The 22,673-nt window shown below is 42.8% G+C and overlaps 2 protein-coding genes and 1 long non-coding RNA gene across 4 annotated transcripts; 2 read left to right on the top strand and 1 right to left on the bottom strand.

The window, feature by feature from the left end:
• The first annotated feature begins 852 nt into the window (after nucleotides 1-852).
• LOC129848693 (uncharacterized) lies at nucleotides 853-11,275 on the top strand. Of its 2 annotated transcripts, XM_055915783.1 has the most exons (8): nucleotides 853-1,009; nucleotides 6,944-6,993; nucleotides 7,115-7,184; nucleotides 7,275-7,361; nucleotides 7,455-7,553; nucleotides 7,676-7,756; nucleotides 7,862-7,966; nucleotides 8,419-11,275. In XM_055915783.1, exons 2-8 carry the CDS (start codon nucleotides 6,959-6,961, stop codon nucleotides 8,587-8,589), a joined length of 648 nt encoding a protein of 215 aa, XP_055771758.1. In that variant the 5' UTR covers nucleotides 853-1,009; nucleotides 6,944-6,958; the 3' UTR covers nucleotides 8,590-11,275. The 2 variants fall into 2 exon arrangements, with proteins under 2 accessions (XP_055771758.1, XP_055771759.1); XM_055915784.1 differs by lacking the exon at nucleotides 853-1,009 and having other exon boundaries at nucleotides 6,921-6,993.
• A 65-nt stretch (nucleotides 11,276-11,340) lies between these two features.
• LOC129848692 (eukaryotic translation initiation factor 2 subunit 1-like) lies at nucleotides 11,341-12,140 on the bottom strand. Its single transcript, XM_055915782.1, has 2 exons — nucleotides 11,821-12,140; nucleotides 11,341-11,540 (listed from the first exon to the last, which is right to left on the bottom strand). The coding sequence occupies exons 1-2, from the start codon at nucleotides 11,932-11,934 to the stop codon at nucleotides 11,415-11,417; spliced, it is 240 nt and encodes a 79-aa protein (XP_055771757.1). The 5' UTR covers nucleotides 11,935-12,140; the 3' UTR covers nucleotides 11,341-11,414.
• A 5,567-nt stretch (nucleotides 12,141-17,707) lies between these two features.
• Nucleotides 17,708-21,073, top strand: LOC129848690 (uncharacterized). Its single transcript, XR_008758530.1, has 4 exons — nucleotides 17,708-17,728; nucleotides 18,741-18,874; nucleotides 20,440-20,496; nucleotides 20,630-21,073. It is a non-coding gene; the product is annotated as an uncharacterized LOC129848690 (long non-coding RNA).
• The last annotated feature ends 1,600 nt before the right edge of the window (nucleotides 21,074-22,673 follow it).

Raw genomic sequence — 22,673 nt, 5'->3', positions numbered from 1 at the left:
GTTAGAAATATGCACATTTTAGTGGCCTTTTGTCCCCAGCAAAAGGTGCACCTGTGTAATGATCATGCTAGTTAATCAGTTTCTTGATATGGTGCACCTTTCAATGTGGATAGATTATCTTGGCAATGGAGAAATGCTCACTTTTTTTTTTTCGGCGTACAGAACATTTCCCGGGACCTTTAACTTCAGCTCATGAAACATGGGACCAACCTTTTACATGTTGCGTTTTTTTGTTCAGTATAATTTATTACAAATATAGCCGTATACAGTCCTCCAGATATCTGTTGACAAGGACATACATCACTGTGTATTTGTTACACTGTACATACAAAAATGGCCAATTTCTTTTTTGTTTGTTGCCATTTTCCATTGTTACTAACTTGTACTGGTTAAAAGTATGATTAAAGAAGAAGAAAAACGTGTATTTTTTGCAAACCATGTTTAGTACTTCTAAAAGAGACAATGACAAATTCATGGTTCAACAAGATATTATAGTCATCAAAAGGGTAGAATTTTAGCATTGATATACTTATGATACAGTACTTTACAGCTTTGATTGGTCACAGAATATATGACATGAAGGGGTGATGTAATTATCTGAAATACTGTATATTTGAATAGTTTAGTTAATCAAAAGTGAAGTATGGTTATAGGTCCAATGGGTGTTGTTCATATACCACTCTGACTCAAAATCAATATATTAGATACATACTATTTATCAGCATATTGACAGATTATTACTATCAACTGCTGCTTGCAAGTTATTTTATCCTGTTTGTTTCTTTTGGAACAATGGCAATTAAGTTGATTAAAATTAAGAATAGCTAGATGGGCTACCACTGGTGTCACAGGCATCACAGGTCTTGACCACCATGTTGCGATGCTTCTTTAGGATCACGTTGTTGTTGTCAGCGTAGAAGAGTACAGAGATGGGACTGAGCTTGGTGGTTGTGCAGCACGCTTTGGGAACCTCATCCGGCTTCAGAAGGTGAACCTGCCATTGAAAACGGTAAATCAGACTCATTCACACATGCACTTTCATATAGTCAATGATAATATTCTGTTATAAAAGAGATATGGGTTATTTAAGCAGTAAGGCCCAAGGAGGGGTGGTATATTGGCGATATACTACAAACCTCAGTGGTTCCTTATTGCTATTATAACACCTACTCATTCAAGGGTTTTTCTTTATTTTTACTATTTATTTAACCTTTATTTAACCAGTAAGGGCTCATTGAGATTTAAAATCTCCTTTTCAAGAGCGTCCTGGCCAAGATAGGCAGCACCAAGTCATTACAAAAATACAGACAAACAACATGAAAAACTACAAGTAATCTAGTAGAAACCATTGAATTCACAAGAGTATAACAAAAAACAAAAACAGCAAATTAAAAACATTGACAGGTCAGGGAATCAGTCTCAAGATCATTCATCAGTGATTTAAAAATACCAATCGGGACAAGTTCTATCAGTTTAATAGTATTTTGTAAGGCGTTCCAAGACGATGGCGCAGGTATCATTTCTGAACAATAAAAATGCCCAAATAAAAAGGTAGTAAACCCAAAATGGCTTAATAAATCAAAGTATACCAGTGACTGAGCCTACGAGTGACTAGAGAAGGTCAGCCAACCCTGGTATACAAAGTGCAGTGGTGCATAAGGGTTTTGCAGTTTTGCAAAATAAATCTCAAAGTACCATGGTAAAGGGTGTCAATTGATCTCAAACACTGAGCGGAAGCATTCATATATAAAATATCCCCATAGTCTAGTAAAGGCATAAATGTAGCTGATACTAGCCTCCTTCTGGCTTCAAAAGAAAAACAGGCCTTATTCCTAAAATAAAATCCCAATTTCAGCTTCAATTTTTTTGTAAGTTGTTGAATATGCAATTAAAATTCCAAGATATTTATATGAGGTTACAACCTCAATCTCCTTGCCCTGACAGGTAGTAATAGGTGAAAGGTTCAGAGGTCTATTTCTTGCTTTAGAAAACACCATTAGTTTAGTTTTGTCAGTATTGAGGATAAGCTTCAATTGACACAAGGTATGTTGAACAGTATAAAAAGCAGTTTGCAAGTTCTGGAAAGCTTTTGTAAGAGACGAGGCACAACTGTAAAGAACAGTATCATCAGCATAAAAATTAAGTTGCGCATTTTGGATATTTTTGTCAAAATCATTTATATAAATAGTGAATAAGAGAGGACCATGTACAGAGCCTTGGAGCACACCATTAAAGACAGACAATATAACAGACATAAGCCCATCAAATTGAGTGCACTGAGTTCTATCAGATAGATAGTTAGCAAACCATGCAACTGCATGCTCTGAAAGACCTACACTCGACAATCTCTGCCTTAGTATAGCATGATCAACTGTATCAAAAGCCTTAGAGAGATCAATAAAAAGTGAGACACAGTGTGGTTTTTTGTCAAGGGCTTCAGTGATATCATTTAAAAGCTTCATGGCTGCTGTAATTGTGCTATGCTTCTTCCTGAAGCCCAATTGGTACATTGATAAAATAGAGTTAGTAAATAAAAACTATTTTAGCTGTTCACTCACAAGGGTTTCAAGTAATTTCACCAGGGGTGACAGCTTTGAGATTGGCCTATAATTATTAAAAAGAGTTGGATCTCCCACTTTTAAAAGTGGTAGGACAAATGCTGATTTCCAGATTTTCGGAATATCATTACATTCCAGGGTTAGATTGAACAGATATGTAAGTGGTTCAGCTATGAAATCAGCTGCCAGATTTAAAAAGCAGGGATCCAAATGATCAAGACCTGCAGGCTTTCTCTGATCTAAGGATTTCAGGGCTTTATGTACCACCTGCACTGAGAATGGCAAAAAGCAAAAAGTTTGACCAGCTCTCACTGGTTCATCCACACAGGGTTGTACAGAGACAGAGGACACTGGTTCGTCCACACAGGGTTGTACAGAGACAGAGCACACTGAATCAAACAGCCTACCAGATGATACAAAGTGCTCATTGAAACAATTCAGCATTTCAGTTTTGTCATATACAGCAAGAGAGTCCTTCAAAACACATGACGGTAATTCAGTAACATTACTGTTACCAGACATAGACTTAATAGCCTTCCAAAAGTTTCTAGGGTCATTCAGGTTATCAGTGGAAACAGACATAAAATATTCAGACTTGACCTTCCTGAGAAGAAAAGAACACTTGTTTCGTAACTGCCTAAAAATAAGCCAATCAGCATCAGAACATGATTTCCTTGCTTTAGCCCAGGCTAGATTACGGTCGTGAATAATACAAGACAGCTCAGAAGAAAACCATGGATTATCCCGCCCTTTAACCCTGAACCAGCAGAATGGGTCATGTTTGTTTACTATTTGGAAAAAAACATAATTAAAGAATATCCAGGCAGTTTCCACATCAGGGATAAACTCAATCTTGCTCCAGTCAAAATAAAACAAATCATGAAAGAAAGCCTGCTCATTAAAACACTTCAAATTTCTCTTACGAATAAAACATGGGTTTGTCTTAGGAACCTTAGTATTTCTAACAGCATAATGGTCACTTAAATCATTACAAAAAACACCAACCGCAGAATATTTATGTGGAACATTTGTTAATATCAAATCAATCAGGGTAGATTTATCTGGGCATTTAAGATTTGGGCGAGTGGGTGAGTTAATCAACTGGGTAAGATTCATAGAATTACAAAACATTTTTAAATCATCAGACACTGGTTTTAACCAACACCAGTTGAGATCACCAATCAAGATCATTTCACTGTAAAGAAGTTTAGACATAAGGTGCGTCAAAGAAGAAAATGCTATTTTCTACATTGTTGAATAATAGTGTAGACATCAAAACTATGAAATAACACAAATGGAATCATGTAGTAACCAAAAAAGTGTGAAACATATCAAAACATATCATACTGTATATTTGAGATTCTTCAAATAGCCACCCTTTGCCTTGATGACAGCTTTGCACACTCTTGGCATTCTCTTAACCAACTTCACCTGGAATGCTTTTCCAACAGTCTTGAAGGAGTGCACACATATGCTGAGCACTTGTTGGCTGTTTTTCCTTTACTCTGCGGTCCTACTCATCTCAAAACATCTCAGATTGGTTGAGGTCGGGGGATTGTGGAGGCCAGGTCATCTGATGCAGCACTCCGTCACTCTCCTTCTTGGGAAAATAGCCCTTACACAGCCTGGAGATGTGTTGGGTCATTGTCCTTTTGAAAAACAAATGAATTCTCCTGAGTAGCGCTGTGGTCTAAGGGAAGCTGTGCAGTTAGAGATCCTGGTTGGAGTCCAGGCTCTGTCGCAGCCGGGCCGCGACCGGGAGACCCATGGGGCGGCACACAATTGGCCCAGCGTTGTCCGGGTTAGGGGAGGGTTTGGCCGGCTGGGATGTTCTTGTCCCATCGAGCTCTAGCGACTCCTGTGGCGAGCCGGGCGCAATGCACACTGACAGGGTTGCCAGGTGTATGGTGTTTCCTCCGACCCATTGGTGCGCCTGGCTTCCGGGTTAAGCAGGCATTGTGTCAAGAAGCAGTGCGGCTTGGCTGGGTTGTGTTTTGGAGGACGCACGGCTCTCGACCTTCGCCTCTCCCGAGTCCGTACGGGAGTTGCAGCAATGAGACAAGACTGTAACTACCAATTGGATACCACGAAAAAGGTGTAAAAGTAACAAACAATTGTTTTTATTTTTTTATAATAATTTATTTAAACAAATGATAGTCCCACTAAGCCCAAACCAGATGGGATGACGTATAGCTGCAGAATGCTGTTGTAGTCATAGTGGTTAAGTGTGAATTCTAAATAAATCACAGACAGTGTCAACAGAAAAGCACCCCCACACCATATACCCTCCTCCTCCATGCTTTATGGTAGGAAATACACATGCAGAGATCATCTGTTCACCCACACCGCATCTCACAAAGACATGGCAGTTGGAAACAAAAATCTCAAATTTGGGCTCCAGACCAAAGGACAAATTGATTGTGTTTCATGGGCCAAGTAAGTCTCTTCTTCTTATTGGTGTCCTTTAATAGTGGTTTCTTTGCAGCAATTCAACTATAAAGGCCTGATTCACACAGTCTCCTCTGAACAGTTGATGTTGAGATGTGTCAGTTACTTGAACTCTGTGAAGCATTTATTTGGGCAGCAATATCTGAGGCTGGTAACTCTAATGAACTTATCCTCGGCAGCAGAGGTAACTCTGGGTCTTCCATTGCTGTGGTGATCCTCATGAGAGCCAGTTTCATCATAGTGCTTGATTGTTTTTGCAACTACACTTGAAATATTCCATATTGACTGACCTTCATGTCATAAAGTAATGATTTCTCTTTGCTTATTTGAGCTGTTCTTGCCATAATATGGACTTGATCTTTTGCCAAATAGGGCTATCTTCTGTATACCCCCCACCTTGTCACAACACAATTGATTGTGTCAAATGCATTAAAAAGGAAAGAAATTCCACTTTTAAGAAGGCACACCTGTTAATTGAAATGCATTCCAGGTGACTTTCTCATGAAGCTGGTTGAGAGAATGCCAAGAGTGTGCAAAGCTGTCATCAAGGCAAAGGGTGGCAACTTTGAAGAATCTAAAATATATTTGGTTTTGTTTAACACTTTTTTGGTTACTACATGATTCCATATGTGTTATTTAATTGTTTTGATGTCTTCACTATTTTTCTAAAATGTAGAAAATAGTAAAAATAAAGAAAAACCCTTGAATGAGTAGGTGTTCTAAAACTTTTGACCGGTAGTGTAGAGCCTTCAGTGCTTTTTTTCCCTTGTCTGAAATTGGTCAAAATGTCCTCCAAAAGACTTTATAGCCCACTGTGGAAAAGACTATACTTTCAGGAGTTAAACAACACAATAAAAAATCACCTTGTTTGTCTCATTCTTCCAATCTAGCTAGTGACTTTATAAAACACAATATTTGGTATTTGTATTTTATATTATACCAACGATATAGGAAAGCATCTGGTAGCAAAATAGCCAAAATAGCCAAAAACATAAGATATAACCTCACAACACCAAATATGGAACACATACAACCAAGTGCGGTGCAGTCTAAACTAGTAATGGTCACAGCAAATGATCATTATTATTTCATCAACACTGTCAAGTACAAGTATATGAATGTTATAATATTGTAGAGAACAAGCTAATGATTAATTCTATGTCATTTCTAATGACATCAGGCAAAGAAAACGATGTTTGGACATGAATTTCGTAGCTCCCTCTTGAATTGACCCTTTTTCTCTCTACATTGTATAGCAAGTAAGTGACTATATAAAAATAATATATGTCATTCATCAGACACTTTTATCCAAAGCGACTTACAATAAAACCTGCTGTCGTTTATGTATGGGTGGTGACGGGAATCGAACCCACTACCCTGGCTTTGCAAGCGTCATGCTCTATCATGGTCATGGGTGCACCTCAGCCACGCTCAAGGTCCTAAACGATATCTTAACTGCCATCGATAAGAAACAATACTGTGCAGCCGTATTCATTGACCTGGCCAAGGCTTTTGACTCTGTCAATCACCACATCCTTACCGACAGACTCAACAGTCTTGGTTTCTCAAATGATTGCCTCGCCTGGTTCATTAACTGCTTCTCCGATAGAGTTCAGTGTGTAAAATCGGCTTCCTGTAGCCTGGGCCTCTGGCAGTCTCTATGGGGGTGCCATAGGGTTCAATTCTTGGGCCGACTCTTCTCTGTATACATCAATGATGTCGCTCTTGCTGCTGGTGAGTCTCTGATCCACCTCTACGCAGACGACACCATTCTGTATACTTCTGGCCCTTCTTTGGACACTGTGTTAACTACCCTCCAGACGAGCTTCAATGCCATACAACTCTCCTTCCGTGGCCTTCGATTGCTCTTAAATACAAGTAAAACTAAATGTATGCTCATTGGTCACTGATTTTGAATGCTTGTTTTGTTGTCGTAGGGTTGGGAGGAGGACATGCTGCCTGAGGAGAGGGAGGTTCCTCTGGTAAAGTGAGTTCCTCTAAATGTCTGTGTAGTCTGGGCTTGTCAGATGCTGAAGGATAGTGGTCATAATGCTGCTATCCCCCATTGACTCTAATGGTTGACATGCTCCATTCCCTCCCTTTCACAGCCTCTACCTAACCACCAAGAGAGTGGAGGACATCGCCCTGAGGCTCGTCTCCCTGCGCCAGGCCATCACTGTGAGTGGACACACTTTTCTTTTTCTCTCTGTGACTTCTTGTTCTCTCCTAGAGGAAGATGTCTCACCCTAACTCTTCCCTCTCCCCTAGACCCTGCTTGGTTCCACCCTGAGCAGGAACCATCTGTTTGTGGCGGGAAAGGTCCTCCTGGGCGCACTGGTTCAGGCCAACCACATGGTAACTCACTAACGCATTCTCTTTCAAGGGAAAGAGAGCGCCCCTGAGGGGAAATGTGTTCTGTTCACTGAGATGCTCTTTTCTTTGTCATAGGACGAGGCCAAGTTCTTCCATACTTATAACGACTTTGTGGACTACCTGAGTGACTCCTCAAAGCGGAATGACATTGAGAGGGAGCTGGCTGAGGCAAAGGTGAGTTCATTAACTCTTTCAAGTCTCACTGAGTTCTTCCACATGCATGTCTTTTATACATCACAGTAGCTGATCTATATGAAATCATTCCTATTTTCTCCAAACGTGTTTTCTTGTCCTAGATCCATCATGTGAGCATGATAGATGTCCTCTTTGAGCTGGTGCTGTTTGGGATGATGACAGCTCAGAAGTCCCTGATGGTGGTAAGTAGCATCTCACTGGTACATGTTTTGATATCTCTCTATTAGCAGTTTCACTTAAATTCCTCTTCTCTTCTCTCCTCTTTTCTCCTCCTTTGTTTCCTTTAGCACGACGGTGGGTTTGTGGAGCATCTGTACGCTCTCCTGTACTCCTTCCTGCCCACTGCTGCCAACATGGAGCCAGAGGCTGACAGATACCTGCTGCTGCTCTATGTAAGAGTCAAGAGGTTACTTCCTGTTTACTTCCATATTCTTAGTGTACTTCCTTTTTACTTCCTTATTCATGGTTAACCAGGTTCCAATGTCATTTTAGGGGGAGTATTTCTAATTGTCTCTCTCCTCTTGATAAGCTAGTAACTCAGAGCCATTTTCTATGTGTTGTGTGGTGTTCTCTTCAGGGCGGGCTGATGGCTCTGCTAGATGACATGTTTGGCCAGCAGCTGGCCTGGTACTTTAACCCAGAGTTTCTGTTCACGGAGCTCTCCAGCCTCCTGGAGTACCACTTGGAGAACCTCATGGCCAGCATGTAGTCCTACTGCAGGGACCAAACTCCTTTCTCCTTCTCTCTCTCTTTTGAAGGATTTGAGGACTTGAAGTGCTTTATTGAACCCTGATTAGTTAACACCCATTAATTTAATGTATTCTCTTGTTTTCTCTCCCCACAGGATTCTTGTGACACTTTGCCACCCAAGAGGGATCTAGACACCAATGCACTACATTACTTTGCACTGAATTTGAAATGTTTAAATAGTCTGTCATGGAAAGAGCAGGTGTCCTCAATGTTTTGTATTATCAGTGTGTGTAGTAACCTGGTACAGTATAAAGTTTACCACTAGAGGGGGTAATTGCTTCAGTCTTGAATGTTACTTCTCACTATCCCTACTCTACATTAACAGTCGGCAATTGTAGACTCCGGTAACTTGGGTATCTTAGTTTTTTATATTTGCCATTAATGTCTGAACCATTTACCATCTTTCCCACTGAAACCAGTAATGTTAGCGTTCATGTGAGAGAGGGTGTAGTAGTTCATACTGACCACTAGTTGGATCCACTAATTGTGGACGACATCCTTGTCTATAGTCGAAGCAAAGAGGAGCACGACCGAAACCTCCGCGCGATGCTGCAAAGGTCCCGCGAGAGAGGAGTCCGGCTCAACCCGAGAAGAGCACAGTCGGCGCTACAGAGGTCAGCTACTTCGGACATCTTCTCACAGCGACTGGAATCAAGCCAGATCCACAGAAGATCTCAACCATAAAAGAAATGGAGCCACCAAAGAACCGTGCAGAGCTGGAAACAGTGCTTGGCATGGTCAACTACTTAGCCAAGTTCGCACCCAGCCTCTCCAATGCTAATGCACCCCTGCATCAACTGCTAAAGCAGTCCAGTGAGTTTCTTTGGGACAAGCAACATGACATTGCTTTCTAGAAATGTAAAAGACTTGATCACGAGAGAACCAGGACCAATCCTTGCCTACTACGACCCCGACAAAGAGCTCAGACTCCAAGAAGACGCGTCGAAGTATGGACTAGGTGCAGTGCTACTGCAAGATGGAAAGCCCATCGGCTACGCTTCCAAATCTCTCACAGACTGTGAAATCAACTCTTCTGTTCGGATGTAAACGTTTCCATCAGTACGTATATGGACGACAAGTCATTGTGGAATCCGACCACAAGCCCCTTTTGTCAATCATGAGGAAACCCCTAACCGCAGCCCCGCCAAGGCTACAGAGAATGATTCTTCAACTACAAAAATACGACTTCACAATCACTCACCGTCCAGGCAAAGACATCCCTGTCGCAGCCACACTCTCCAGGAAGTTTCTTACCTATAAGGACAGCAAACTCAGTGAAGGCATGGACATGCAAGTGCACACTGTGTACAGCAACTTACCAGTTAGTGACACAAAACTGAAGGAGATCCAAGCAGAAAAAGAAAATGACTCACAACTCGCACAGCTGAGGAAACTCATACAGGATGGACGGCCTGAGGAGAGGAGAAAATGCCCTCAGAGCGTCTCAGAATTCTGGAACCATCCTGATGAACTATCACAGATCAACGGAATAATTTTCAAAGGAGAGAAAATCATCATTCCTACCAGTCTCAGGAAGAGATTTTGACAAAGATCCATGCTGGACACATGGGCGTGGAAAAGTGCAAACAGAGAGCACGGGACATTTTGTTTTGGCCCGGAATGTGCAAACAAATAGAGGACATTGTTGGTAAATGCGCCATATGTCTTGAACGACGCCCCTCAAACACCAAAGAGCGAATGTTACCTCACTGTATCCCAGACCGACCCTGGCAGGTCGTGGCAACCGATCTGTTCACCTGGAACAACAAGAACTACATCATAACAGTTGACTACTACAGCAGATACTTCAAACTCGACAAGCTTCACAGCACCACATCTGCAGCTGTGATACACAAGCTGAAAGCAGCCTTTGCCAGGCATGGCATTGTAGAGACTTTAATATCTGACAATGGGCCCTGTTACAAATCAAAAGAGTTTGAATCCTTCACAAAAGCATGGGAGTTTACACGTCACCACAAGCCCACATTACCCTCAAAGTAATGGCCTTGCTGAAAAATCAGTGCAGATTGCTAAATCAATCATGGATAAAGCAAAAGCAGACAAGAGAGACCCCTACCTCAGTCTCCTTGAATGAATACCGCAATACTCCAGTTGACAACTTCAAATCACCAGCCCAGCTGTTGATGAGCCGCAGACTTCACTCAATCCTTCCCAGCACCAACCAGCAGCTATAACCTGAGGTCGCCAGCTACAAGGAAATGCATGAAAAACGTGCACAGAGACAACAACAACAAAAGCGATACTAGACAGGTCAGCTAGACCACTGCCACCACTGATCGACAGAGAGTCAGTTTGAATCCAGGAGCATGGCCTCTGGAAGCCAGCAGTCGTCATCCAGCCAGCTGACACTGAACGTTCATATCACGTCCTCACCGCAGAAGGAGCGGTGTACCGCCGCAATCGTCGTCACCTACTGAACACAAAAGAACAATGGTCCTATACTGCATGTGTCACAAAGAGTTGGTTAAAGAACATTCAGCACGGGACCAGGCTACCACCCCACCAACCCAAGCCGTGTCCCATTTTGTATTATATGTGCTGTATCCAACTCTTCCACACAGAGAGGAGTTGGCTACAGCACAAAAAGGCTAATCCTACCCCAACCCACCCGTTCTTATGCAATTCAAACAGCTAGGGTTCAGTGATCATATTCAGTTGTTATTGTGTCCATTGGTATAATCACAGAGGCCTTTCCCAGCCCTGTTTGGCAGTATGACAGTCAGTGCCTGTAGCCATCTCTCTATCAGTCTCCCTGAGAGGGTCCCTGCTACTGATCCAAAGGGTTCAGTTGGAGAGACGTTCTAGAATGCTTGATTTGATATGAAGTTCGTCATCTCATCAGACAAGGCCTGTATTCATGAAATATCTCAAAATAGGAGTTCTGATCTAGGATAAGTTTAGCCTTTTAGATCATTATGCATAAGATTACATATGGGGGGGGGGGGGGGGGGGGTGGGCTGATCCTAGACCAGCACTCCTACTCTGAGATGCTTTATGAATACATGCTCTGGACTGCATATGTATAGTTGGTCTCGTCATTGTATCCAATCCCTCAGTTCTTCATCTAGTTTAGTCCTCTGCCTTGGCCTCCATCTCTCCATCCTCGTCATCTCCGTCCACCTCAGCGTTCTCTCTCTCCAGTTGCTCCAGCTGGCGGGCCAGCTCTGTCTCATCTATGTCGGTCACAACCTTCGCCTGGAGGGGAGGAAAACATATAAGACATTAACACATGGACATTGAAAGTGCAATGTCCTGAACATTGTTGCTGTTTTTAATACTGTTTTAATGTGAGATCTCTGGCGAGTAAGACTTCCAAAGCATGTATTACATATGGCAGGAGTTACAATTTTCTGTTTTACATGAAACTTCTACCACCCCACCTTGGACTTTCCATTGTCCCCCTCTTCCTAGTGTATTAAAATACAGCAAACATATGATTTTATGTAAATTGTGACAATAAGGTTATTGTACTGACCTCCATCTGGATGTTAAACACTCCTCGCTTCTCCTCAATCTTCTCTTTGATGGCAGCCATGGCCTGGTTGAGGACAGAGAGACCCTCTGTGCGCTCCAGTGTGGTGGTGGTCATGACGTAGCGCGGCGGCGCTATCAGATTAATCTGTCAGAGACCCAAAGAGACACAATGTTGTGATGCATATAGCCTTTTCCCTGACACAGATCTTGGACTAAAAGTCACTTTCAGTGGATGCTTTTGTCTTTTTTAATAAAAAAATGTATGTATATACAGTACCAGTCAAGAGTTTGGACACACCTACTCATTCAAGGGTTTTTCTTTATTTTTAACATTTTCTACATTGTAGAATAATAGTGAAGATATCAAAACTATGAAATAACCAATATGAAATCAGCTAACCAAAAAATATATTTTATATTTGAGACTCTTCAAAGTAGCCATCCTTTGCCTTGATGACAGCTTCGCACACCATTGGCATTCTCTCAACCAGCTTCATGAGGTTGTCACCTGGAATGCATTTCAATTAACAGGTGTGCCTTGTTAAAAGTTAATTTGTGCAAATTCTTTCCTTCTTTTAATGTGTTGTGACAAGGTAGGGGTGGTATACAGAAGACAGCACTATTTGGTAAAAGACCAAGTCCATATTATGGCAAGAACACCTCAAATAAGCAATGAGAAACGACAGTCCATCATTACTTTCAGACATGAAGTTCAGTCAATGCGGAAAATTTCAAGAACTTTGAAAGTTTCTTAAAGTGCAGCCGCAAAAACCATCAAGCGCTATGAAACTAGCTCTCATGAGGACCGCCACAGGAATGTCCCAGAGTTACCTCTGCTGCAGAGGATAAATTCAGTAGAGTTACCAGCCTCAGACATTGCAGTCCAAATAAATGCTTCACAGAGTTCAAGTAACAGACATCTCAACATCAACTGTTCAGAGGAGACTGTCTGAATCAGGCCTTCATGGTCGAAGTGCTGCAAAGAATCCACTACTAAAGGACATCAATAAGAAGAAGAGACTTGTTTGGGCCAAGAAACACAAGCAATGGACATTAGACCAGTGGAAATCTGTGCTTTGGTCTGATGAGTCCAAATTCGAGATTTTTGGTTCCAACCGCAGTGTCTTTGTAAGACGCAGAGTAGGTGAACGGATGATCTCCACCGTGAAGCATGGAGGAGTACAGGGTCTGAATACTTATGTAAATGTGATATTATATTTTTTTAAATATACATTTGCTAAAATGTCTAAAAACCTGTTTTTGCTTTTTCATTATGGGGTATTGTGTGTAGATTAGAAGCCTATCAGAAGCTTCTAAAGCCATGACATAATTTTCTGGAATTTTCCAAGCTGTTTAAAGGCACAGTCAACTTAGTGTATGTAAACTTCTGACCCACTGGAATTGTGATACAGTGAATTATAAGTGAAATAATCTGTCTGTAAACAATTGTTGAAAAATTGACTTGTGTCATGCACAAAGTAGATGTTCTAACCGACTTGCCAAAATTATAGTTTGTTAACAAGAAATTTGTGGAGTGGTTGAAAAACGAGTTTTAATGACTCCAACCTAAGTGTATGTAAACTTCCGACTTCAACTGTATACACACACACTACCGTTCAAAAGTTTGGGGTCACTTAGAAATGTCCTTGTTTTCTATGAAAACATACATGAAATTAGTTGCAAAATTAACAGGAAATATAGTGAAGATGTTGACAAGGTTATAAATAATGATTTTTAACTGAAATAATTGCTTTCGTCAAAGAATCCTCCATTTGCAGCAATTACAGCCTTGCACACCTTTGGCATTCTAGTTGTCAATTTGTTGAGGTAATCTGAAGAGATTTCACCCCGTGCTTCCTGAAGCACCTCCCACAAGTTGGATTGGCTTGATGGGCCGTTCTTAGGTCCCATACGGTCAAGCTGCTCCCATAGCTCAATAGGGTTGAGATCCGGTGACTGTGCTGGCCACACCATTATAGACAGAATACCAGCTGACTGCTTCTTCTCTAAATAGTTCTTGCATAGTTTGGAGCTGTGCTTTGGCTCATTGTCCTGTTGTAGGAGGGTATGGCATAGCGTTGCAAAATTGAGCGATAGCCTTCCTTCTTCAAGATCCCTTTTACCCTGTACAAATCTACCACTTTACCACCACCAAAGCACCCCCAGACCATCACATTGCCTCCACCATGCTTGACAGATGGCGTCAAGCACTCTTCCAGCATCTTTTCATTTTTTCTGCGTCTCACGGATGTTCTTCTTTGGGATCCGAACACCTCAAACTTAGATTAGGCTGTCCATAACACTTTTTTCCAATCTTCCCCTGTTCAGTGTCTGTGTTCTTTTGCCCATATTAATATTTTATTTTTACTGGCCAGTCTGAGATATAGATTTTTCTTAGCAACTCTGCCTAGCAGGCCAGCATCCCGGAGTCGCCTCTTCGCTGGTAATGTTGAGACTGGTGTTTTGCGTGTACTATTTAATGAAGCTGCCAGTTGAGGACTTGTGAGGCGTCTGTTTCTCAAACTAGACACTTCAATATACTTGAGCTCTTGCTCAGTTGTGCACCGGGGCCTCCCACACTTTCTATTCTGGTTATAGCCAGTTTGCGCTGATGGATGCTGATAATAGACCTCTGTACGCCTACGTAGATATTCCATTCCAAATCAGCCATTTCCAAATACAATAGTCATTTACAACATTAACAATGTCTACACTGTATTTCTGATCAATTTGATGTTATTTTAATAACATCAATTTTTATGGACAAAAAAACGTGCTTTTCTTTCAAATACAAGAACATTTCTAAGTGACCCCAAACTTTTGAACGGTAGTGTGTGTGTGAACTTGTTATCCTCCAGTGTTTGTAAACATTGTAAATGTAAACAAACACTGTATAGCCTCATAACATGGTTAAAACAATGGGTGTCCAAAAATGGATGTAGCACCTACCCCTTTTTTAAAATTTTTATTCTATCAAATGTGTGCGAGTTTGAGCATGTGTCCATTAGGCCTATGGATTCTAATGTACTTGTCCTCTTGCTCAGTTGTGCACCGGGGCCTCCCACTCCTCTTTCTATTTTGTTTAGAGACAGTTTGCGCTGTTCTGTGAAGGGAGTAGTACACAGCGTTGTACGAGATTTTCAGTTTCTTAGCAATTTCTCGCATGGAATAGCCTTCATTTCTCAGAACAAGAATAGACTGCCGAGTTTCAGAAGAAAGTTCTTTGTTTCTGGCCATTTTGAACCTGTAATCGAACCCACAAATGCTGATGCTCCAGATACTCAACTAGTCTAAAGGCGGCCCGTTTTATTGCTTCTTTAATCAGAACAACAGTTTTCAGCTGTGCTAACATAATTGCAAAAGGGTTTTCTAATGATCAATTAGCCTTTTAAAACTATAAACTTCGAATTAGTTAACAACGTGCCATTGGAACACAGTAGTGATGGTTGCAGATAATGGGCCTCTGTACGCCTATGTAGATATTCCATAAAAAATCTGCCGTTTCCAGCTACAATGGTCATTTACAACATTAACAATTTCTACACTGTATTTCTGATCAATTTGATGTTATTTTGATGGACAAAAAATGTGCTTTACTTTCAAAAACAAGGACATTACTAAGTGACCCCAAACTTTTGAACGGCAGTGTATGTCAGAGCGGCATTGGACGAAGATACAGTGGCATAGTATAGAATACAGTATATACATATGAGATGGGTGATGCAGTATGTAAACACAATTAAAGTGACTACGATACCGTAGAATAGTGTGGAGTGCAGTTTATACATATTGTGACGACCCTCCTGCTCTGTCTGCCGTATTCTTTCGTTTTGCTCGTTTTCCTTATTAGGATGTTGGCGGGCAGGGCTGGGAGGGTCGTCAGCGACATGGGACACACCTGGGCCAGGGTGTGTTCCCGGATAAATGCACCAATTCCCCATTCATTGGGGAGACTCTCCATGCAGACACATTTATAGATTTTTGGTTGTGGCATTTTTGTGGCCGTTTGGTTGCTTTGGCACCTTTCAACACACCTCATTATCACATTTATGCACACAAACACTCACACTACTGATTACTGACTACACACACCATTGTTAATTGTATTTAGTTTACTTCAGTTAAGGAATAACTGGAATATATTTTTATTATCTCCACGAGCCGGTTTGTGATGAGTAATGCTAGATATGGAAACATTATTAAAGTGGCTAGTGATCCATTTCTAAAATTGGCAGTGATTCCAAATCTTTGTCTATAGGCAGCCGCCTCTGATGTGCTAGTGATGTTTCGCAGTCTGATGGCCTTGAGATCGAGAGACTGAAAAGCAGCTTCTGTCTACAGACCCTGGTTTGACTCCAGGCTATATCACAACCAGCTGTGATTGGGAGTCCCATAGGGAAGCGCACAATTGTCCCAGCGTTGTCTGGGTTTAGGCCGTCATTGTATATAAGAAATTATTTTTAACTGACTTGCCTAGATAAAGGTCAAATCAAAACATGTAATTAAATAAATTGTCTTTGTTATAGGACTGTAATTTGTTGCAATGCTTTTTTGTCATTTTATTGGCAATGACATGTGACTTGGATCATTACCGTCATTGAGTGTCCTCCCAAATGTGAGTAAAATTATGTCCTCTGTTTAATGGGGTGATTGTAGTCTAGTCGGGTGGGAGTGGCTACTATTTTGATAACAGGTAAAACAAAAACAACTGGATCGCCAACCCTTAGCTTCGTCCAGCAACTATGCATTTGTATTAACATTTATTTGATCAATTCTGACTTTTACAGGTTAATATAAACGTAGTTTATAGCCTATCCTGGAAATGTGAGTCCTATCTATCCTCTCTGTTTGTTTTGGTACCCAGTGCCTGAAAAACAATGAACATGTGCTTTTAATGTATCATAATACATCTGCGATAGTCAGATAGTCAAATTGAATTTAGAAATTGAATGGGATATTGCGCTCACTTGTCAGTAAACTTGTGGACTGTTTAGTTCTATCCAACAAAGACGTGATAAACCCGAATCAGAACGTATATTGTGACGCAATAAGATGCTTTTATTATGCGTTCTGGTTTCATGTCCTTGCTCTTATTTTTGACATTGTCTGCCCAGATTTTGATATTTGCCTATGTAACGGATGTGAAATGGCTAGCTAGTTAGCGGGTACGCGCTAGTAGCATTTCAATCAGTTACGTCACTTGCTCTGAGACTTAAGTAGGGTTGCCCCTTGCTCTGCAAGGGCCGCGGCCTTTGTGGAGCGATGGGTAACGATGCTTCGTGGGTGTCAGTTGCTGATGTGTGCAGAAGGTCCCTGGTTCACGCCCGGGTCGGGGCGAGGGGACAACGTAAAGTTATACTGTTACATTGGTGCCGTGACCCGGATCACTGGTTGCTGCGGAAAAAGGAGGAGGTTGAAAGGGGGGTGAGTGTAACGGATGTGAAATGGCTAGCTAGTTAGCGGGTACGCGCTAGTAGCATTTCAATCAGTTACGTCACTTGCTCTGAGACTTAAGTAGGGTTGCCCCTTGCTCTGCAAGGGCCGCGGCCTTTGTGGAGCGATGGGTAACGATGCTTCGTGGGTGTCAGTTGCTGATGTGTGCAGAAGGTCCCTGGTTCGCGCCCGGGTCGGGGCGAGGGGACAATGTAAAGTTATACTGTTACACCTATACGATCAACATCCTGTGAATTGTTCCAGCCTTGGATTTGCTGACGTTTAAACTTCATCTGCTCTTGCTGCAGCAGAACCAACAAGCCCAATTGCCAACATGGCTGTAAATAAATAAAAAATAAAAAAAAATGTTTATTATGTATATATTTTTATTTTATGTATTCATCATTTCATACCCAAAGCCGCAGTCGAAAGGAGCTTCTCCGACTTCAAAAGATGTGCAGACGAGGAATGCAGTGGTAAGTACTTGGCGCTAAACTCAAGCGAACTTTCAGGATGCTTCCATCTTTCCATAGCTAGCTAGCTTGACCGGCGTTGTCATTTCAAGGGGGTAAACTCGGCTAACCTAGCGCAACTATCGTTAACGTTAGTTGTAAATACTGTAATGAAATAGGCAAGGAGCAGGTCTCGAACCCTCGACCTTCTAGCCCGAAGTCCAGCGCGCTATCGACTGTGCCGCAAAAGCATGCTCGTGCAGATTTCCGCGCTTATAAACCCAGGGTCGTTACTCTGCCAATGCATAATAACCTAAGCTTGCTTAGTTGTAGTCGAAGCAAAGTCTCAGCCTGTGTTGGCTACTGCCTGACTAGTTGCCAAATTCTGGAACTATAATAACTGTGTTTTTGTAGTAACTACATTAGTAGCTTGCACCATGTAAACAAGCTTTTGGCCTATATATTTTCTTGAACCCAAAGGCAAAGCTACACAAGGGCCCATAGCTAATCCAAACTTGTGAACATTGACTAACTAACTACATGACAACTTGCCAATTGATCTGGCAGTCTTCTTAGTTAACTAACTAGCTAGCTACACACAATAATAGAGATGTGAGCTTAATTGTAATCAACTACTATAGTTACTTACTAAACTGACCATTAATATATCACACTTCTGTGTTGGTTTAGGAAGCAAATTGCAAGATGGATTATAGGCCTGGTTAGCTATAAAGCTAGCTATTGTTGACATAAAATACTGGCATGTCATTAACCCCTCTGCTTGCAAGTTCTTCTCTTTTTACATCTACCCTATCAAGACAAAAACAATATTCTATTTAGCCTTAATGCTTGGCTTTCCTTTTGGATACTCTGGCTCTGTAAAAAGAGATGCAGATAAATCAAGGCTTACTTTAGTGATGTGTATTTTATTCACGCCCTGATTGTGCATGGGGCACATAGGGAGGACGCTGAGGTAATGGGCTGGAATCTTTGGTAGGCGTGAAACAACTGATATTTGAATCATTCCTCTCCACAGTGCTCCTGTGCCGGGGCAAAGCTTTCAGCGATTTCACCGGACCAGACTGTCGGTTTCTGTCATTTAAAAAAGGAGAGACTATATATGTCTACTATAAACTCTCAGGCCAAAGGACAAATATATGTGCAGGGAGTGTAAGTATGAGTTAATATTAAATTACAGTACCTGTCAAAAGTTTGGACACACCTACTCATTCAAGGGTTTTATTTCACTATTATTCTACAATGTAGAAAATAGTAAAGATATCAACACTTTGGAAAACACATGGAATCATGTAGCAACCAAAAAAGTGTTAAACAAATCAAATATATTTTAGATTCTTCAAAGTAGCCACCCATTGTCTTGATGACTGCTTTGCACAGACTTGGCATTCTGTCAACCAGCTTCATGAGGTAGTCACCTGGAATGCATTTCAATTAACAGGTGTGCCTTATTAAAATGTTATTTGTGGAATTTATTTCCTTCTTAATGCGTTTGAGCCAGTTGTGTTGTGACAAGGTTGGGGTGGTACACAGAAGATTTGGTAAAAGACCAAGTCCATATTATGGCAAGAACAGTGCAGTCGCAAAAACCATCAAGCGCTATGATGAAACTGGCTCTTATGAGGACTGCCACACGAAAGGAAGACCCAGCGCTACCTCTGCTGCGAGTTAACTGCACCTCATATTGAAGCCCAAGTAAATGCTTCACAGAGTTAAAGTAACAGACATAGCCCAACATCAACTGATCAGAGGAGACTGCGTGAATCAGGCCTTCATTTTTGAATTGCTGCAAAGAAACCACTACTGAAGGACCCTAATAAGAAGAAGAGACTTGCTTGGGCCTAGACACAGGAGTAATGGACATTAGACTGGTGGAAATCCTTTGGTCTGATGAGTACAAATTTGAGAGTTTTGGTTCCAACCTTTGTGTCTTTCTGAGATGCAGAGTAGGTGAACGAATTATCTCCGCATGGGTGGTTCCCACCGTGAAGCATGGAAGAGGTGTGGGGGTGCTTTGCTGGTGACACTGTCTGTGATTTATTTAGAATTCAAGGCTCACGTAACCGGCATGGCTACCACAGCATTCTGCAGTGATATGCCATCCCATGTGGTTTGTGCTTAGTGGGACAATTATTTGTTTTTCAGCAGGACAATGACCCAACACACCTCCAGGCTGTGTAAGGGCTTTTTCACCACATTCACCCGACCTCAACCCAATTGAGATGGTTTGGGATGAATTGGACCACAGAGTGAAGGAAAAGCAGCCAACAAGAGCTCAACATACTGTATGTGGGAACTCCTTCAAGACTGTTGGAAAAGCATTCCTGTTTCAACAACACAACAAGCATTTTGCTACACCCGCAATTACATCTGCTAAACACGTGTATGTGACCAATAAAATGTGATTTGATTTGGGCTTCTTTGAAGAATATAAAATATATTTAGATATTTTTTTGTACACTTTTTTGGGGTTACTACATGATTCCATATGTGTTATTTCATAGTTTTGATGTCTTCACTATTATTCTACAATGTAGAAATAAAGAAAAACCCTTGAATGAGTAGGTGTGTCCAAACTCTTTACTGGTACTGTATGTGATAACATTGCAGTCTAGAAGGAATGTTGAAGCTTTTTCTGTTTTGTTAACATGTTTCATTCTCTGTTTTGTTTCCATTTCTTACAATAGGTTGGTAACCGCTTTGGCTACTTCAATAAGGACCAACTCGTAATCAATCACATATACACTGAAAAAGAATTGGAGATTCCTGCTGAGGTAAGTCAATAAATAGATGTAGGCCTAGTTCACTACTGCCAATGCATCATCGCTTAAAACATTGTCTGGAATGACTGAACTTCTTTCTGAAATAGGTAGTATGACTCAAACAATGTTTTATTTTTCTTTTCAGGAAACCGACATTGTTTGCTTTGACACTGGACACGATAAGTTTGACAGTTACTGTCACAATTCCAGTGGTGGAAACAAGAGTCAGGTGCAGAGAGCAGGAATCTCTTTCAAAAAGTGGAATTTTATTTCCTTAACGTAATCACCTAACAACCGGTGACGCCACACTAAACACTGGGCGCGTAAAGAGAAATGTCCAAAGTCAATTGAATAACAAAATCCACAAAATACACACCACAAACACGAAACAGAAAAAACAAGCCCGCACAAAAGGGAGCGGGCAAACTGGGTTTAAATAACCCCTAATCTAAACACACAACAGGTGAAACAAATTAGACAAACTAAAAGGAAAACAGAAAAGGGGATCGGTGGCAGCTAGTAGACCGGAGACGACGACCGCCGAGCGCCGCCCGAACGGGAAGAGGCACCATCCTCGGCGGGACTCGTAACAGTACCCTCCCGACGCGCGGCTCCCGCAGCGCGCCGACTCCGGCCTCGAGGACGACCCGGAGGGCGAGGAGCAGGGCGCTCCGGATGGAGGCGGTGAAAGTCCCTCAACAGGGACGGATCCAAGATGTCCCCCACCGGTACCCAGCATCTCTCCTCCGGACCGTACCCCTCCCAGTCCACGAGGTACTGCAGGCCCCTCACCTTCCTGCAGGGGACCAGCTACCACCGGCCTGAGGAGAGACACATGAAACGAGGGGTTAATACGATAGTAAGAGGGAAGTTGTAACCTATAACACACCTCGTTTATCCTCCTCAGGACTTTAAATGGCCCCACACACTGCGGCCCCAGCTTCCGGCAGGGCAGGCGGAGGGGCAGGTTTCGGGCCGAGAGCCAGACCCTGTCCCCTGGTGCAAACACAGGGGCCTCACTGCGGTGGCGGTCAGCGCTCCTCTTCTGCCGTTCACTGGCCTGCTTGAGAGAGTCCTGGACCGCTCGCCAGGTCTCTCTAGAGCGCTGTACCCATTCCTCCACCGCAGGAGCCTCAGTCTGGCTCTGGTGCCACGGAGCCAGGACCGGCTGGTACCCCAGTACACACTCAAAGGGCGACATGTTCGTAGATGAGTGGCGGAGTGAGTTCTGGGCCAACTCCGCCCACGGGACGTACCTCGCCCATTCTCCTGGCCGGTCCTGGCAATACGACCTCAGAAACCTACCCACCTCCTGGTTCACTCTCTCCACCTGCCCATTACTTTCGGGGTGATACCCAGAGGTGAGGCTGACCGAGACCCCCAGACGCTCCATAAACGCCCTCCATACCCGGGACGTGAACTGGGGATCTCGATCAGATACGATATCCTCCGGCACCCCATAATGCCGGAAGACGTGGGTAAATAGAGCCTCCGCAGTCTGTAGGGCCGTAGGGAGACCAGGCAATGGGAGGAGACGACAGGACTTAGAGAACCGATCCACAACGACCAAAATGGTAGTGTTCCCCTGAGACGGAGGAAGATCCGTCAAAAAATCTACTGATAGATGAGACCATGGCCGTTGTGGAACCGGAAGGGGTTGTAACTTCCCCCTTAGTCTTGTGCCTACTCACCTGGGGTGATCGAGGAGTATTCCGCCTGCCATCTCCACTCCCAGAGGCGCTCCTCCAACACCGGTCTGAAGTGTGTCCTCTCCTGCCACAATAGGTGCAAGAGAAGCCACCTCCTCTGGCCCCCCTAGATGCAGCCCCTCCCAACTCCATCGGGGTTGAAGCGGGAGGACTGGGAGGTGGAACGGACAGGACCCCCTCTGAACGCCCGCGGGCAGCTAGCAGGTTGTCCAGTCGTATAGACATGTCAATTAACTCATCGAGAGAGAGCGTAGTGTCTCGACAAGCTAGCTCCCGACGGACGTCCTCCCGAAGGCTTCATCGATAATGGTCCATCAGGGCCCTGTCATTCCACCCCGCGCCAGCAGCCAAGGTCCGGAACTCCAAAGCGAAGTCTTGCGCACTCCTCGTCTCCTGTCTGAGGTGGAACAGTCTCTCACCCACCGCTCGGCCCTCCTGAGGGTGGTCAAATACGGCCCGAAAGCGGCGAGTGAACTCTGG

This window comes from Salvelinus fontinalis, unplaced genomic scaffold (assembly GCF_029448725.1).
Source record: "Salvelinus fontinalis isolate EN_2023a unplaced genomic scaffold, ASM2944872v1 scaffold_1111, whole genome shotgun sequence".
In the NCBI taxonomy this organism is placed as follows: domain Eukaryota; kingdom Metazoa; phylum Chordata; class Actinopteri; order Salmoniformes; family Salmonidae; genus Salvelinus; species Salvelinus fontinalis.
The sequence above is the reverse complement of the archived record's forward strand: the minus strand, read 5'-3'. Positions and strand labels throughout refer to the sequence as shown.

What these genes read in the sequence shown, in the direction of transcription:
- LOC129848692 (XM_055915782.1), bottom strand. Translation starts at nt 11,934, where the DNA reads ATGACCACCACCACACTGGAGCGCACAGAGGGTCTCTCTGTCCTCAAC. An exon ending in TGTTTAACATCCAGATGGAG is followed by an intron (nt 11,541 to 11,820) that starts GTCAGTACAATA and finishes CCTCCCCTCCAG; the next exon opens with GCGAAGGTTGTGACCGACAT.
- LOC129848693 (XM_055915783.1), top strand. Translation starts at nt 6,959, where the DNA reads ATGCTGCCTGAGGAGAGGGAGGTTCCTCTGGTAAA. An exon ending in CTCAGAAGTCCCTGATGGTG is followed by an intron (nt 7,757 to 7,861) that starts GTAAGTAGCATC and finishes TGTTTCCTTTAG; the next exon opens with CACGACGGTGGGTTTGTGGA. An exon ending in GATACCTGCTGCTGCTCTAT is followed by an intron (nt 7,967 to 8,418) that starts GTAAGAGTCAAG and finishes CTCTCCCCACAG; the next exon opens with GATTCTTGTGACACTTTGCC.